Source organism: Coregonus clupeaformis, chromosome 27 (genome assembly GCF_020615455.1).
Source record: "Coregonus clupeaformis isolate EN_2021a chromosome 27, ASM2061545v1, whole genome shotgun sequence".
Taxonomy (NCBI): Eukaryota; Metazoa; Chordata; class Actinopteri; order Salmoniformes; family Salmonidae; genus Coregonus; species Coregonus clupeaformis.
This window is the reverse complement of record NC_059218.1, coordinates 41,076,006-41,093,541: the sequence shown is the minus strand read 5'-3', so window position 1 is coordinate 41,093,541 and position 17,536 is coordinate 41,076,006. Positions and strand designations below refer to the sequence as shown.

The 17,536-nt window shown below is 40.4% G+C and overlaps 2 protein-coding genes across 3 annotated transcripts in view; one reads left to right on the top strand and one right to left on the bottom strand.

The window, feature by feature from the left end:
* Nucleotides 1-1,593: 1,593 nt before the first annotated feature.
* Nucleotides 1,594-16,296, bottom strand: LOC121542134 (reticulon-3). The gene is made up of 7 exons (XM_041851625.2): nucleotides 16,015-16,296; nucleotides 8,536-8,743; nucleotides 8,248-8,386; nucleotides 4,520-4,589; nucleotides 3,319-3,365; nucleotides 3,160-3,218; nucleotides 1,594-2,903 (listed from the first exon to the last, which is right to left on the bottom strand). The coding sequence occupies exons 1-7, from the start codon at nucleotides 16,103-16,105 to the stop codon at nucleotides 2,855-2,857; spliced, it is 663 nt and encodes a 220-aa protein (XP_041707559.1). The 5' UTR covers nucleotides 16,106-16,296; the 3' UTR covers nucleotides 1,594-2,854.
* Nucleotides 16,297-16,733: 437 nt separating this feature from the next.
* Nucleotides 16,734-17,536, top strand: part of LOC121542133 (mitogen-activated protein kinase kinase kinase kinase 2) — a 38,100-nt gene continuing 37,297 nt past the window's right edge. For both annotated transcript variants that reach the window (XM_041851624.2, XM_041851622.2), the window contains exon 1: nucleotides 16,734-17,185. In XM_041851624.2, the coding sequence (XP_041707558.1) occupies nucleotides 17,093-17,185 (93 nt within the window). In that variant the 5' untranslated portion in view covers nucleotides 16,734-17,092. The remainder of the gene's footprint in view (nucleotides 17,186-17,536) is intronic.

The window sequence follows — 17,536 nt, the reverse complement described above, 5'->3', positions numbered from 1 at the left end:
TCACTGCTTGTGTACATAGACGGCTATAAAGTGGCACCGGAGTGCACATTAACAAGGGACGCCCTTGAGCAAGGTACTCAACCCTAATTGCTCCAGGGTCGCCGTTGATAATGGCAGACCCTGGCCATGATCTCACTCTCCAAGTGTTTCTCCGGGAGAGTTGGGATATGCAAAAAATACATCTCCAATTCACACGTGTATTATCATGCGTGCAATAGGACAAATATAAGCACCCACCAAATTATTAAGAACATTTTTTTTTTGTTGCATTAACTGGCCAATCAAATATTCACAACAGGGGTCATGTGACCGTTAAAAGCTCACTGGGTTGAGGAATCATTGACAACATAAGTAGACATTTTACTCTGTGGCCTATAGCGACGTCCGGATCCCTCCCTCTCTCATAAAATCTATTGGCCAATTATATGATAGTGATATAATCTCCACCATTGTCATCTTCATCACTGATTGACCCTCTCATCATCCAGGGCCAGATTACCCAATCAGTCACATGCCCAGGGGCCCCACTGATTTTTCTTATGTAAAGAACCTGGCATAAACCATGGCAAAATATGCAGAATTGCATGAAATTAATTTTAAAACAGCAACATTTTCCCTCCGCCACCAGGGGGGGACCTTTCATCATTATATGTATGCGCGCATCACTGAAAGTCTCTTTGGATAAAAGTCTCTGCTAAATGGCATATTATATTAAATCAAACTATTAACTCTTATGGGATGACTTCTAGATTGGAAGTACCAACCACATCTCATCTATTTGTGGCTCAAGCAATTTCAGTCAGTCATTCACTCGACTCAAAATTGTTGCTTATTTCACCTCATTGCTTCCATCTACTGTTCAGAATAGAGAACTGTAGCCTAACTACATAACTAAAATAGCTCATGTCATTTTCCCCCCTGTTCCCCCCACAAATGACGGATAGTTAGGTATGAACATTACACGGGATGGGAGATTAACAGCACGTCCCAGCAGAACTCATTCATTACAACATCAACAGAAATTTGACTTGGCTAATGAGTCACTTCCTGGTTATACGTTTCCTTCCCTTGTGCCGCAAACTAGATGTCATGGTTTACAATATTACACTCAGTGCCAGACACACATTACATTCTCTGTGACATGAGCACATTAACTTGACAGTAGGTGGTCATGAACCCAAAAGTCTATTCGTTGGCGTGGAGGAACAGTACATTCCATACTAGTTACTTTCCCCTAGCGCCTAACATTACTACTTTAATGTACTCAACTGAAAGATCTTGATACAGTAGGTGTAAGCCATATGGCACTATATCCTCCGTGTTAATTAGTGGAAGGCTATGTAGTGCCATCGACATAATCCTTACACCCATTTTCTCAGGGTTGAGGTGCCAGAGTGTCATGGAAAAATGATTTGGGATTTTTAATTCAAGAATCGGAGGCGAATACGTAGCCTACTTATACAATCAACATTCTTATCTAATCCTCCTATTGCATCCATATTGGAACGTGTGTGATCGTTTACTCCAATTCTGTTGGTTTTCCCAGCTCATACACAAACTGACAAAACAGGATAAATGAGTCGTGACAGCTTGTTGCGATGGTTTACTTAAATTTTTATTTCAGGTTTGATGACTTGCTTACAAAATACTCACAAGCAGAATACTAAGTGCAGATAGCAAACAACTGTCTTTAGGATGAACTGAGATTATGCTGAAAAGGTTGAGTGCGCCCCCTCCAAACAAAGACATTACTTCAAACAATGAACATCGTTTATTCCACATCAGACATCATTGCACGCATGATAGAACAGCAGAGTATGTACTATGTTTTTTTTTTTTTTTACCACGATGCAGAATGCTCCTATAATAATAATAATAATATGCCATTTAGCAGACGCTTTTATCCAAAGCGACTTACAGTCATGCGTGCATACATTTTTGTGTATGGGTGGTCCCGGGGATCGAACCCACTACCTTGGCGTTACAAGCGCCGTGCTCTACCAGCTGAGCTACAGAGGACCACCAGTTTGTCTCCTCTGCCCAGTTTCAAAAACAATAACTCTGGGGCGCAGTTCCACCTAATGCAGATCTCAGCTTTGAATTCTTTCATTAAAAAAAAGAAGACAAAACAATCTGTATTTTGTGACAATTTACAAACTACATCAACAAATGACTTTTCCCTCAAAACACAAACCAGCATGATTAGTGTACAAACATTTGCGTTTCAAAAATGCTACACAACATTATGTATCCTTGAAATAATTAAAAGTTATCCTGATTTAAACCCCCGGTTCAATCAGGAATCATCTGTTAAAGCCCCAAATCAGCAGTTGAAACAAAGTGTTTTCCCTGTTTCGTTAAAAAGATGAGGGAAAGGGTTGGAGAAATGTAACCACTGTCAAATTCATAGACAGAGTTATGGATGCAAGGACTGACCATCCATGATATCAAAATTATAGTTTTAACCATGTTTTGAGGCTATATAGTGTTTGTTTCTATTTACTTGGTTTACAAACATTGGAGTAAAACAAGTTTATATTTTGGGTTCTGATGGGGTCCGACAGTTGAACTAAGCACATGAGGCATTTATACGTTATATTCTTCAAGAATTAATGGGTACATATCATTAATTTCTAAATCCAACAATGGATGTAGCAACTGCAGATTGAGTTATTCAGAATGTGGCTGGCTCCAACAACAAATACAAGCATTGCACCCTATGCAAATTAGTTATGGTACATTGAATATTGAGCGATGACTTGGCCACAGGTTTGACACTGGCAATGCATTTGAAAGGGTAGGACTGCTTCCAGTATAAGGGAGAGAGTAGTTGTTGAATAGGGGTCATGGACAATCACTCTGCTTTGGTGCGTTTCACTGCCCCAGGAAGTTTATCTTGAAGCCTGAAAAGGGGAAATAATCATACTGTACTTCTCACATCTATATACTGCTAAATTAGAGGTCACATTGCATTTGGGAAGACAAATCCTTTAGGATGGTTCAACCAAGACTGGTCATGACGAAGCTAATGATGCTGTGTGTTCCTGCATGCCATGACACTGAAATGTCTACTTCTATTGCCAAAAACCAGAACATGTGATTTCTGTGATTTCACCTCATCTACATATTGATGGTTAGAAAAAAAAGAGGTGCCCTTACTTTGCAAGTGTGACTTCAACTCTGGTGCGAATCAGTTCCATGTATTTATCAATCTGTGTCTGAAAGAGAACAAAATTGTTAACCAACAAGCACACAGGTTCATAACAAACATTAGTAATTGTATGCCAAGTAAAAACAAATGCTTTCATTCACTCTTACCTTATTTTTGTCATAAACCAGAGGCATGCTGAAGAAGATGACATCAGCTGTCAATGAGAAACAGAGTGGACTCCGGTTAAGTAAGTTTGTTTCTATGGAGGTTTCCAGATAGCATGTTAGAGGTGTCCCATGCTATTTAAACAAAGCTACAGTATTCATTGAATACTATGGACCCGTTTAAAAAGCAATTTGTTACAGTACTATTGTACAGGATCTCTCAAGGCAATTTAAACTATGTCTACTATAGATCATTCAGACCATGTCCCCTCCCCACCCCTCTTTAGACTAAATGTAAGTCTGATTGTTTCAATTCAAAATACTTCATTTTTCCCCACAAGGAGCAATTCTGTAGGCATAAGTGCAGATCTGTACAATACAAGAACATAGACCAGGGATGGGCAACTTTGATGGGGGGCCCAAAAAAATCTGAACTCATTGTGAGGGGCCACAGTTGTGTGCATACCCCCCACCACCACATTGCGAGCAAAACATTTTAGGAGCCCCCCCTTGACAGCGGAGAGAAATGTTTTAGAGTCAACGTCGTGCAATTCTACACATTTTGCCATGGGGCGTAGAGAAAACGTTTCCTTTTTAAAGCAAGTTTGCTGCAATTCTACACATTTTGCAATGGGGCGGACAGAAGATTTAGCAATTTTATAACTAATTTCCTGCAATTCTACACATTTTGCCATATGGTGGAGACAAATGTTAGTAGTTTTTAATATGATATCCGAGTGAGACTGACAAGCAAAATCAAATGGCGGCCCCCGGCCGGTAATTTGACCATGATAACAAGTTTAGATAGCTGGCCGCTAGAATAATTTACCAATCTAAAATTGTTTAGCTGACAACGGGATAATTGAGTGACTATCAGTAACTGACATAAGAGAAAACCCGCTGATGCACAACCACATTTGCATCTTGTGTATTCTACTATTCTAACTTGCAACAGTAAGTTGAGACACCAACTGAGTAAAAAAACATTTGTGCCAGTTGCCCATCACTGACATAGGACAAAACAAACAAACTACACAGCCCCAATAGTTATTAAAAGCATGACGTGTAATGAGAAAAATCTAGGTTCCTAGAGGATCGCATTATTATAATACGAATATAAAAGTGTCTACATGACTGGGTGCAGAACTGTTATTTGTGAGCATTAGACAAAATGGAAGATTGGACAGTGTTTGGTGAGTCTTACCCAGTATCAGGATGGTGATTCCATTGAAGACAGCTCCCACATAGGTCATCAGCCACATGAAACCAGCCAGCTGCAACAGAGGGACCAGCACATTTCAGAAAACCATAAATGGTATAACAAGAACAAGGACTGCATTTTCATTGACCATTTAATTATCACCCAAATTGTTATCTACTTATTCAAACATTGACTGTGTTTGATATAATGAGTGTCCCACAATGTTTGGCCTCTATAGGAACTTACATGCACTAGCCGCCTCCAGCTGTGTAATCCCTCATTTGAATATCTGCCAGGCATGTCTTTCTCTGCCACCACATGACAGCTTTTCAGTCTTTCTTAGCCAGGCGTTACAATATATAATAGAGCGGACTTCAGTGTTGTGAAAAAACATCTCCAAAGACAACAACAACTGACCACAGTTTATATAGACCAACAGCTCTTAAGGTGTGCCAAATATTTAAAACATGTACAGTACCAGTCAAAAGTTTGGACACACCTACTCATTCCAGAGTTCTTTATTTTTACTATTTTCTACATTGTAGAATAATAGTGAAGACATCAAAACTATGAAATAACACACCTGGAATCATGTAGTAACCAAAAAAAGTGTTAAACGAATCAAAATATATTTTATATTTGAGATTCTTCAAAGTAGCCACCTTCTGCCTTGATGACAGCTTTGCACACTCTTGGCATTCTCTCAACCAGCTTCTTGAGGTAGTCACCTGGAATGTATTTCAATTAACAGGTGTGCCTTGTTAAAAGTTAATTTGTGGAATTTCTTAATGCGTTTCTTAATGTGTTTGAGCCAATCAGTTGTGTTGTGACAAGGTAGGGGGGTATACAGAAGATAGCCCTATTTGGTAAAAGACCAAGTCCATATTATGGCAAGAACAGCTCAAATAAGCAAAGAGATACGACAGTCCATCATTACTTTAAGACATGAAGGTCAGTCAATCCGGAAAATGTCAAGAACTTTTAAAGTTTCTTCAAGTGCAGTTGAAAAAAACATCAAGCGATATGATGAAACTGGCTCTCATGAGGACCGCCACAGGAAAGGAAGACCCAGAGTTACCTCTGCTGCAGAGGATAAATTCATTAGAGTTAACCGCCTCAGAAATTGCAGCCCAAATAAATGCGTCAGAGATTTTTGGTTCCAACCGCCGTGTCTTTGTGAGACGCAGAGTAGGTGAATGGATGATCTCTGCATATGTGGTTCCCACCATGAAGCATGGAGGAGGTGGTGTGATGGTGCTTTGCTGGTGACACTGTCAGTGATTTATTTAGAATTCAAGGCACACCTAACCAGCATGGCTACCACAGCATTCTGCAGTGATATGCCATCCCATCTGGTTTGCGCATAGTGGGACTATCATTTGTTTTTCAACAGGACAATGACCCAACACACCTCCAGGCTGTGTAAAGGCTATTTGACCAAGGAGAGTGATGGAGTGCTGCATCAGATGACCTGGCCTCCACAATCACCCGACCTCAACCCAATTGAGATGGTTTGGGATGAGTTGGACCGCAGAGTGAAGGAAAAGCAGCCAACAAGTGCTCAGCATATGTGGGAACTCCTTCAAGACTGTTGGAAAAGCATTCCAGGTGAAGCTGGTTGCGAGAATGCCAAGAGTGTGCAAAGCTGTCATCAAGGCAAAGGGTGGCTACTTTGAATAATCTCAAATTTATATTTTGATTTGTTTAACACTTTTTTGGTTACTACATGATTTCATCTGTGTTATTCCATAGTTTTGATGTCTTCACTATTATTCTACAATGTAGAAAATAGTTAAAAATCAGGAAAAACCCTTGAATGAGTAGGTGTCCAAACTTTTCACTGGTCATATACAGGTAAAAGTCAGTAAATTAGAATATTTTGAAAAACTTGATTTATTTCAGTAATTGCATTCAAAAGGTGTAACTTGTACATTATATTTATTCATTGCACACAGACTGATGCATTCAAATGTTTATTTCATTTAATTTTGATGATTTGAAGTGGCAACAAATGAAAATCCAAAATTCCGTGTGTCACAAAATTAGAATATTACTTAAGGCTAATACAAAAAAGGGATTTTTTAGAAATGTTGGCCAACTGAAAAGTATGAAAATGAAAAATATGAGCATGTACAATACTCAATACTTGGTTGGAGCTCCTTTTGCCTCAATTACTGCATTAATGCGGCGTGGCATGGAGTCGATGAGTTTCTGGCACTGCTCAGGTGTTATGAGAGCCCAGGTTGCTCTGATAGTGGCCTTCAACTCTTCTGCGTTGTTGGGTCTGGCATTCTGCATCTTCCTTTTCACAATACCCCACAGATTTTCTATGGGGCTAAGGTCAGGGGAGTTGGCTGGCCAATTTAGAACAGAAATACCATGGTCCGTAAACCAGGCACGGGTAGATTTTGCGCTGTGTGCAGGCGCCAAGTCCTGTTGGAACCTGAAATCTCCATCTCCATAGAGCAGGTCAGCAGCAGGAAGCATGAAGTGCTCTAAAACTTGCTGGTAGACGGCTGCGTTGACCCTGGATCTCAGGAAACAGAGTGGACCGACACCAGCAGATGACATGGCACCCCAAACCATCACTGATGGTGGAAACTTTACACTAGACTTCAGGCAACGTGGATCCTGTGCCTCTCCTGTCTTCCTCCAGACTCTGGGACCTCGATTTCCAAAGGAAATGCAAAATTTGCTTTCGTCAGAAAACATGACTTTAGACCACTCAGCAGCAGTCCAGCTCTTTTTTCCTTAGCCCAGGTGAGGCGCTTTCGCTGTTTCTTGGTCAACAGTGGCTTGACACGAGGTATGCGGCAGTTGAAACCCATGTCTTTCAAGCGTCTCTTGGTGGTGGATCTTGAAGCCCTGACTCCAGCAGCTGTCCACTCCTTGTGAATCTCCCCCACATTTTGAATGGGTTTTTTTTTCACAATCTTGACTAGGCGCGGTGATCCCTATCGCTTGTACACTTTTTTCTGACCACAGTTTTTCCTTCCCTTTGCCTCTCTATTAATGTGTTTGGACACAGAGCTCTGAGAACAGCCAGCCTCTTCTGCAATAACCTTTTGTGTCTTTCCCTCCTTGTGCAATGTGTCGATGGTCGCCTTTTGGACAGCTGTCAAATCTGAAGTCTTCCCCATGTTTGTGTAGGCTTCAGAACTGGACTGAGAGACCATTTAAAGCCCTTTGCAGGTGTTTTGAGTTAATCAGCTGATTAGTTTGTGGCACCAGGTGTCTTCAAAATGTAACCCTTACACAATATTCTAATTTTGTGACACACGGAATTTTGGATTTTCATTTGTTGCCACTTCAAATCATCAAAATTAAATGAAATAAACATTTGAATGCATCAGTCTGTGTGCAATGAATAAATATAATGTACAAGTTACACCTTTTGAATGCAATTACTGAAATAAATCAAGTTTTTCAAAATATTCTAATTTACTGACTTTTACCTGTATATATATATATTTTTTTTTTTACAATTCTAAGCACCTTTTCAGCCAATTTTCCATCCAGTCAACATAAACCCTCATTTTGTCCTAAGAGCATTCTCATTCAGCCCAGCAGATGGAGCTAGAGTGAGACTCACAAAACTACTCCCCTTGCTATACATGCATGAAAGAATATTCTACACAAGCACTTTTAGAATTAATCATTTAGAGCCAATTAAAGACCACAGCATTGGAATTCTCCAAGATTGCAGTAGCCTATAGCCCGATGAACACTACCTTGAGTGAGTCTACCAGGTCCTCCACCAGCAGCAGGTGTCTGGCCTGTTTAATGGCTCGGTTCACGTAGGTCAGACACACATCCACATATTTACGGAAAGTCTCCGGCTGAACGGTCAGGTCCTGCTCCATCACACACCTGAGGGAGACAAAGCATCACAGTCATCACCTAACAATCAAATCAGACAATGACACCATGGGGTCAAGTTCAATACGAGCAGACATAGTTCTAATGATATAATCCTTGTTCTCCCATGTTCCATCATATCCCAAGCTGAGCGGTCGTACTTGAAGGGGTGGCCCTCTTCAGACTTCTGCACTGCCTGAATGACAGACTTGTAGACGCGGAAGGTGATTGTGACACAAAGCAGGGCCAGCAGCAGGTAGGACAACACACTGATGACACTGAAGGTGGCCAGGGACAGAAGGACCAGCAGGGACATGCCAAAGGCCACCGCAGACTTCTTTGGGTCCCGCCAGTACACCAGCTCCATCACTGGACGAGGGACAAGGGACAAACAGGAAGGAGCAGGGAAGAGAGGGAAACAGAATTCATTCTCAAGCCAAACCTGACCGTCGGATGATCACAGATATCATTTATAAATCCTAATACTGAAGGGAAGTTTTGATGAGAGAAACCTGCGAGCATAAAGTTTCCAATTTCCCCCATATGACCTCAGGTATGACCATGACGATGCAACTTTGCCAACATGCAATCCCAGTTGGTCAACATGCAGTTCATTCTAGTTAAACGAGTCATGGCTGTGAGGATTATCCATGTTACAACACACAGGCCTCAGACGCAGCCAAATCATCTAAAATACATTTTCTCAGGGTTAAAAATCATGGAAGTCATGTGCAACTCCTTTTCTCCTTGAGAGACTGGAACAATTGACAGTGGCCCATTATTTGGTCATATCAGGTTGGTCTAATTCTCAATTTCAGTAGTCCACAAATCACTGAAAAATAGTTGCTTAAGCCTCCAGATGCGGGATGGGAGACAACTGGTTATCATTATCCTGAAAAATTGGTAATCAGTCTCATATCTAGTCAAATTCAGTGGGGACCTTCATTTCATTGATAGCTGCCCTAATTCAGGAGTTGTTCACCCTGTCCCAATGGGCTGCAGCCAGAGTTTTTGTAGTCTAGTGTCAAGTTGTTAATTAGGAATGGTGCCAAAAACACCTGCTTTGACTCAAATGGCCCCTCACCTGTTAACTTCATTCCAGTTCAGGAAGCACTAGGCTACATCAATAGCTAGGTTTCCATCCAATTGGCGACAGATTTTCATGCTTATATTCGAAAATATGCATTAAGAAAATATGCACATTTTCCCACCATTGGCGTTTCCACCAAATGGACTTGTTGTGGATAAAAACCAGTGCGTGATGACGCAGTGCAATGTACACAATGTACTTTTTCGCTTAAATTTCCATGTACCGAATAAAATTCAAAAGTTCAATGTGTTTCCATCAAATGTTCAACTCTACCGTTAGTCGTCACAAAAAATGGTTGCATTAAATAGCAAATGTGCCTACTCTGGTCTTGGCACATGTACTTTAGCCAACAGCTCGCAGATACAGTGCGGGTAGGCTAGTCTACATGATGAGATTATTAAGGATAAGAGCGAGAATATTTTTATTTGTCAAACGGCAGTTAAGCATCGATCATCATGTCACCAGAATAAGACCCTCAATATTATTGGAAAGAAGCATCAAGTTCATCACTGTGAACTTTCACCACCCTGTGAAGTTCATAACTTATTTCATCTGTAGCCTAATAAACTGCATGTTTCCCCGAGTTGTAGTGGGCCCTCCTGTAGCTCAGTTGGTAGAGCATGGCGCTTGCAACGCCAGGGTTGTGGGTTCGATTCCCACGGGGGGGGGTCAGTATGAAAAATTTATGCACTCACTAACTGTAAGTAGCTCTGGATAAGAGCGTCTGCTAAATGACTAAAAATGTAAGACCACACACCATATCGTCGCATGACTCCAAGTTTACTTCGATATGATGGTTATTATATTAATATTTGTGCATAAAAGCATTTTCACCGACCAGATCTCGTATAATTACATTTTACACACACAAAAAGATACCATGCCGAACAAACAAATTCTATCGGCATTTATAAAATTGGACCAAAACTGTGTTTTATACGGTATGACTTTACTCCAGGGGTGAATGTAAAATAAATAGTGGGGGTACGCGGTACCAGTAAAACCCGAGCCTCTCACAATAATTCAAACAAAATGTTGATTACACCACTATTTATTATTACCGCATGTCAGAGGCATGAAAGATTTGCAAATGGATTTGAAAAACGGGTGGTATAACCTACGCTCCAAAATGCGATGTGGTTCCACGAGAACACTGACATTTTGCCAAGGCAGAGATGAGTGGCCGACACAGAGACAGCAGTGGATGCGTAGATTCTGGCCTAATGACAATCGCTAAAGGTCATTACACTTTTTGGTGTTGTGTAACAGATGTCTCCTTCCATTCACCACTGTTTGGAGGCTGTAAATATGTTGCAGGTGGATGAACATGCACGTAACCTAGCTGTTACGGATACAGGTATCCTGTATGTGTTTTTCCTCTCCTTCTGCCCTAATCACAGGTGTCCTTTGTGTTCCTGATTGGTGGTCGTTGGGGTGTCCCACCTGTCCAACATCCATTCGTCTGCTGATTGCTGAGGTGGACCAATCAGTATACATTCCTCTGCATTGCACCACCTGTTTCTGGTTTTTCACTAACATCACACATCCTATTGTTTTAAAAGCCAGTCAGTTGTGTTTGCTGACAGAGACTTTTCGTTTGTGAGTATGGATACTGTGGTGTCCTGTTTTTTGTGTACTCACTAATTTGCTGGTTACTCTATATGGTAACTATGTTGTGTTCCTGGGAAAAGGGGGATTTAGCAAGGTGCCCTTGGGCATACATTACCCGAAGAAAGAACATTGTCTAAAAACACTAGTTAGACCTGAGCGCACCACCCACTGTATTTTTGTATGGTTAGCAGTAGCTTAACGGTTCTTGAGGCAGGCAAGATCAGTTTAGGGGGTTTTGACATTATTGTTTCATTCCTTGGGTCCTGCTCAGCCCTTTTTCCCAAACCTTTACCGTGTGTTCATAATAAACATTTTGTGTTTGACGGTAGCTTATGGTTGTCGGTGTATTTTTGTTCTCACTGTTTCTGTGTCACTATTCTAATTTGCATGAGTTATGTTACGGGTCTCTTTTCCATCCACCCTAGACTTTTAAAGCCACGGGGTTCGTAACACTAAAGGAGCCCTTTGAAGAAAAAAAACAAAACAATTTATGCTCATGATCATTGAATATTAGGGATATCACACTACCCCCATGTTTCAAAGCAAACCGGGCTTAACAAGAGCATACTGGGCTTAAATTGGAACCATGATTTAAGGTGAAAACGACAGAACAGCCAAGTCTACTCATAAAATATTAGGCAACCAATGGTTTGGGGGCATAAATATACACTAAAGACTACAATATTATGCAAAGTTAATATTGAACAATATGTATTTCCATTCTGTATAGGTGGAAGTGCTTTTTGTGCTACTGTATCCTTTAAGCCCACTGGAGAAAAATGTCAAGTTTACAAAAATGTAATCTAGGTATAACAACGCCAGGTTCATTTAACTGTAAAATAAGACAAAATGCATTTTAAAATGTATGTTCTGAATGCCTGAAATCTATATTGTTGTAGTTAAAGTTGTTGTTACTGTGACTGTGACATGCGGGAATGACTCCTAGCATGAAAACCCCATCTTTTCAATTGGCAAGAAAAATTAATTAATGGCAATGAAATATGCCATGTGCATAGATCAGTACATGAATCTCTTAATTTTACATAAAGTATGATCACTTATCTGAGAAGGAACAAAGAACATCTGGAAAATGTGTTTGAGGGTCGCCTCAACACCGTTTTTTTTGCAGCGTTGAAATTGGCTACTAGTGGGAATTTACACAACTGTCAACTTAATAATAAAACATCTGTTCGGCTTAGAATAGAAACGTATTAAACAGCAGAAACTTTTAATTGTTTTATTTGAATTTAAAGATGGAAGTGGGCTTAATAGGTACACTTACCCAATATGTATTTATTCAACAGATTTCAGTTTCGTTGACAATGTCAATTCTTGCCAAAAAAATCGAAATACTTACTTTTATGTTCGCTAGCTGGACAGGCAAACACTGCCAAGTACTAAACAGTAAACCAATCAAAACTTGTGTACTATCCAGGTACCATCTTTGCTGATCACGTCTGCCAATCACATTCACCGTACCTAAGGTACATAACACAGCTCGAGAGAGATCTCCGTACGACAAACTACTATTAGGTAAAGTATTTTATATTTGTGATCTATTTAGTTATAGAAGCGTGATACCATCAATGCAATCTGTAAAATACCTCCCAACTTTACTTAGAACACAGCAACCTTATAAATGTAGCTAGCTAGCTTCAACATGTAGACCTGTTGCTAGCTAGCAAAAGCAAATAGCTTTTTCACTACTCCAATGTCAATCCAGGACAGGGACCTTTAGCTATCATTATTCCAAGTAATAATTTAAGACTACAAAATCTATAGGACAAGTATTGTAAAGCTAATACAGTCAAGGCAGGACTCACTAATTTCATTCATACTGACAAATAAGAAATGCCACATTATCCCTGTCAATAGGCCTAGTTGCAGTAAGATGCAGAGCACCCTGCCTCTATCCTGATTCTAGTAGCCTGGTTGTTGTAGTTTTTTTTAGACTGTCAGGACGTTCATTTCTAGCTCATAAACTACCATCCTTTGCTATGATGATTTCTTTGATTAATTATTGTCTCTCACTTGTCTCCCAAGATCTATTCAGCTCTCCTCTCAGGTGTCCTGCTCCCAGACATCAACCAAGTGCTAGTCACCAAGCATGGGCTCAGCTGATTCACTCACCTGTGAGGAGAACCATCCTACTGCAGTTTGAATTAGCCCTGCCGTCAATATTAGCCTAAATTCAATATAGAATCGGTTTGAAGAGGTTAAAAACGGATTATGTTTTACAATTGTAACATGCAGTTGTCTTCGAGATGCTCTAACAAGCATGTGTATATCTGTAGTTGGTGTTCTTCAACTCTAAAATGCACTAACTAGACTGTGTAGACTGTAAAACAAAACCCACAAAGACAAGACAACAAGCAAATGCATATGGGGTCTCAATGTGATGAGAATTCTATTGTCCCCGTCAGGAGCCCAGGCTTTTGCCATAGATGGAAGAGTTGTCGTCTCTGGACCAAACGATTTTAATGGATTCCACTAAGGCACTTCTTTCTCTACATTGGCACTACACAGCACTTCTCTCTCTATTTACATTGATTGGTAGGTTACACTATATTTAGTGTAACCTACCTATATTTACACTATCCTTCAAATACTGCGCAACACATTTGCCATTTGTCTCCGTACTCAATAAATGGTGAAACACTAAATGTGATGTTTGTTCAAATGTATATGCATGAAACATACATTATGGAAAGCGTGCCTCACTCGCAGTCATAGTTAGTGGAAATCAAACTATGGCCATCTTATTCTAGAGCACAAGGTGTACATTTTGCGCAGCTGTTTTTAGCTTCCTTAGCAGCCAAATTGACATTTACTATAGTTGGCTAGGCTAGTCAAACTAACATGGGAGAGACTATGGACACGCTTTGTGCCCAAATTGATGACGTTTGTCGCGCAGCAAGAGCGGAGTGGAGAAAAACGAATTCGGTTCAGTTCAGTCAGTCGTCCTGACGAGCCCTTCCCAGCTAGTTAGTTAAGCTTGTGGCTACAAACTTCAGCGTGAATTTGAAACTAGTCTGCCGAAGTTTGGAATGTACAGAATCATTCAGTTATTATAGGAGTAATTGTTATTTTACAAAAAAATGTAACGCTAGACGTTAATGCCGTAGTTGTACATTTTAGGTAAAAATCACTACAAAAAATGTGCTTTAGCTGTCACCCTGGCCTGATATTGGCTACACCATCTAGCTAACGTTCCCTCTTCTTACTGCGGGAGCAAAGGACACTGTGCCCAATATTGTGTTGCTGGCTTGCAGCGCAAACTCTCCCCATTGAGCAGTGGACTGTATCACGGTGACATCCGGATGGTTACTACCAATATTACAAGTCATTTCTCGTGAAGGCTGCTATCCTACTCAAAATAAAATCAAGTGGGATTGAACAAATTGGAGATGGTGACCAATACTACAAGTTATTACTACCTCGCCCATCAAAATAAACATCACTAACTTTTACAAGTTTAAAATAGTGCCATGCTGCTGCTAGTAGCCATCATTTCTAGCTGTGAAAGGCTGATCAGCACGACTGACTGAACCGAATCCACTGGTCTCCACACGACGCTCAGCTGCACGACATACGCCATCCATTTGGGCACCAGGCATGTCCATATAGCCTCTCCCCTGTAACATTGGCTAGCTTTCAATAAAATTGGCTAAGTGGTCAACGGAGTTACCTTTTCATAATATCAAGACAATTCGCATTGCATGCTGCATATTTCAGGTGCTCTCGAAAACAGATATTTATCTTATTTCAGTCTTCATCACACACAGACAGCAGCTCGGGTTTTACTTGAGGTCGTGTTTACATTTAGATAGAAGCAGGACATTGGCCACCATCAAGAGGAGCATGTACAGGAGTTCTGATTAGTTCCAAGTTTAGCAGTTCAGCAAATTTGCCTAGAGTATACAGTGTTGAAATATACTTATGAGAAAATGTGCAAGAATTAAAGGTGCCAACAACATGTTAGTCATAAGAATGTTTTACTGTGTATATACACACACAACAAAAATCTATTTTTTTGGCTCACCACCTACGTTTCCTTGACGAAACCACTGAGCTGACAAGGTTGGGTTGATTAATGAAAGCAAAAGGATGGTAACAATGCCTTCATCGTTCCAATCCTTGTCAGGGTGATTAGAACCATTTTAAAAGCATCCGAATAGGGCCATGTGCTCTCGGTCTGTGTTATCTGGAATCCTTGGGATGTCCCCACCCCATTGAAGTTGACATTTTAAATGGGTAAGGTAAGGGTTAAGGTTAGGACTTAGGGTATGAACGTCCCAAGGTTACCGGATAGCATTGACCATGAGCTCTCATGTACAGTATCTGTAGGAGTATGAATCATGTATACAGACAGTACAGTAGTCTTAATTACTGCTATGTTGATTTCGATACGATTGCAGCGTTAGCTTCAGTATTGTATTAGGTAACGTTAGTTAGCTGGCTTGCAACATATTGGAAGTACAATACCAAAGACAGTACAGTTTAGAAACTCTGTGACAATACCTTAGCTACATAACATTGGTCAAATATCAACTGGGTGAACAAACGACCTATTGTGGGCTACCGCGCTAATCAAAAATACAAAAGGCTTTCTCTGGTCTTCGGCCTAACTTAGCTAATGTTAGCTACCAAATGGTCCATACAATTGCTTTATGGTATGGGCTTTTCGCAACACTGCTAACCAAAATAGAGGGACTGTAACGTTAGCTAGTTAGTTATTGGTGTCTTCTATTCTAGGTAGCCAACGTGTGTCCTGTTCAACCTGTGATGAAATTGCTAACTGTCAGAGGCACCGTTAGCATTCACACACGTAAACCCCGCACGCCATCGTACATACATCAATTGTTCGAACATGCATTGCATACGAGGGTAGCTGAACTTGAGCTATTAACTTTGTTTTTTTATTTGAATGATTTCCTACCGGAATATGTGGATTCTTTTGTCGATGAAGCGTTCAGAGAGGACAAGATCTGGGCAGACTGTGTCGTCGGATCTGCCATTTCTGTGATCATTTCTAACAGACAACCAAAATAAACGTAGTAAATTCGAAGTGCGTAGCTAGCTAATATGTTCCTTTCAAAATTCTCTCGAATTTTTAATAGATGACTGATGCTAAATTGATTCCTCGAGCCCGTTTGACGCCTTGAAAATTGTTTCGGAGCACAACGCGAGACGTGCCTTCACCACGAAGGGGGGCTTGGCAATAAAGGTGTGGTCTCAAAATGTTCTAGTCAGTATCATTATATCATTACCTTATACCGCATATTTATACAATGGCTTACTTATGCTACTTATAAATATATAAAAAAATTTTCCTGAGTTAGTTTTTCTATATCCATTAAATAACCTTACTAATCACCCAGTCAATCAACCAATCAATCAATCACCTCATCAAGCACCTCAAGAACCCAATGGTCTCTCCCAAGTATATATCCCCAGGGTTTACTACCTACCCCCTTGTGTGTGTGAGAGAGAGTGATAGTGAGAGTGGGAGTGAGAGTGAGTGAGTGAGTGAGTGAGAGTGAGAGTGAGAGAGAGAGTGAGAGTGAGAGTGAGAGTGAGAGAGAGAGAGAGAGAGAGAGAGAGAGAGAGACAGAGAGAGAGAGAGACAGAGAGAGAGAGAGAGAGAGGGGGGGGACGACGACTATTATTACAAATATGTTTTTCTGAAATAGAAAGAAAAAATATAATATATAATTTAAACAAAACAATAACCGAAATGGTGACCAATTACTATTTTTTGACAGGGCTTTGTGTCACTGAAAAACCCAGAATGCAGATTCTGTTCTTCATTCAGCAGCAACAACAATGCCTTATTATTTACAAAAATGTCATGGCACTGGTAGGCTGCCGTTCTCTGAGCATCACAAGGCTGTATAGCTGCCATTTTTATTTCAGCTTTTGCTTCTGATGGTTTGTTGCAGAGGAAGTGCAGACATCTGGATAGGAATCATATAATTAGTGGCTAGAAAGCACTAGTCGAGACATACAGTGCTGCGATGGATGCAATTGGTGTTTCCTACTCGAACCCGTTGGAGGACTACGAGATGATTCAACGAATCGGTAGTGGTACATACGGAGACGTATTTAAGGTAGGCCTATTTGAAATAAGCCATGCTCTGATATTTTGCATATTATTCAGTCCTTTAGTGAAAATGATGTCTCCTTCGTAGGCTACTGTATTTGCATCCAACCCCCGAATTATAAGATTGTTTTGCATATGACTGTATTGGAATACCTGAGCAGACGCACCTGTTTGAATACATTGTTTTTAATATCCATAGTCTGTTTTAATAGCTCTAGTCTGTTCTATGTTGACGGTTGCAGTCAACGTTTAAAAACAGAATGTGATGGTTTTATTAATCATATAATGTTGCCAGAGAAGTGATATTTCACCATCGTTAGTGTCATCAATCTATGGATGGAGGCAGGCTGCATGGTCT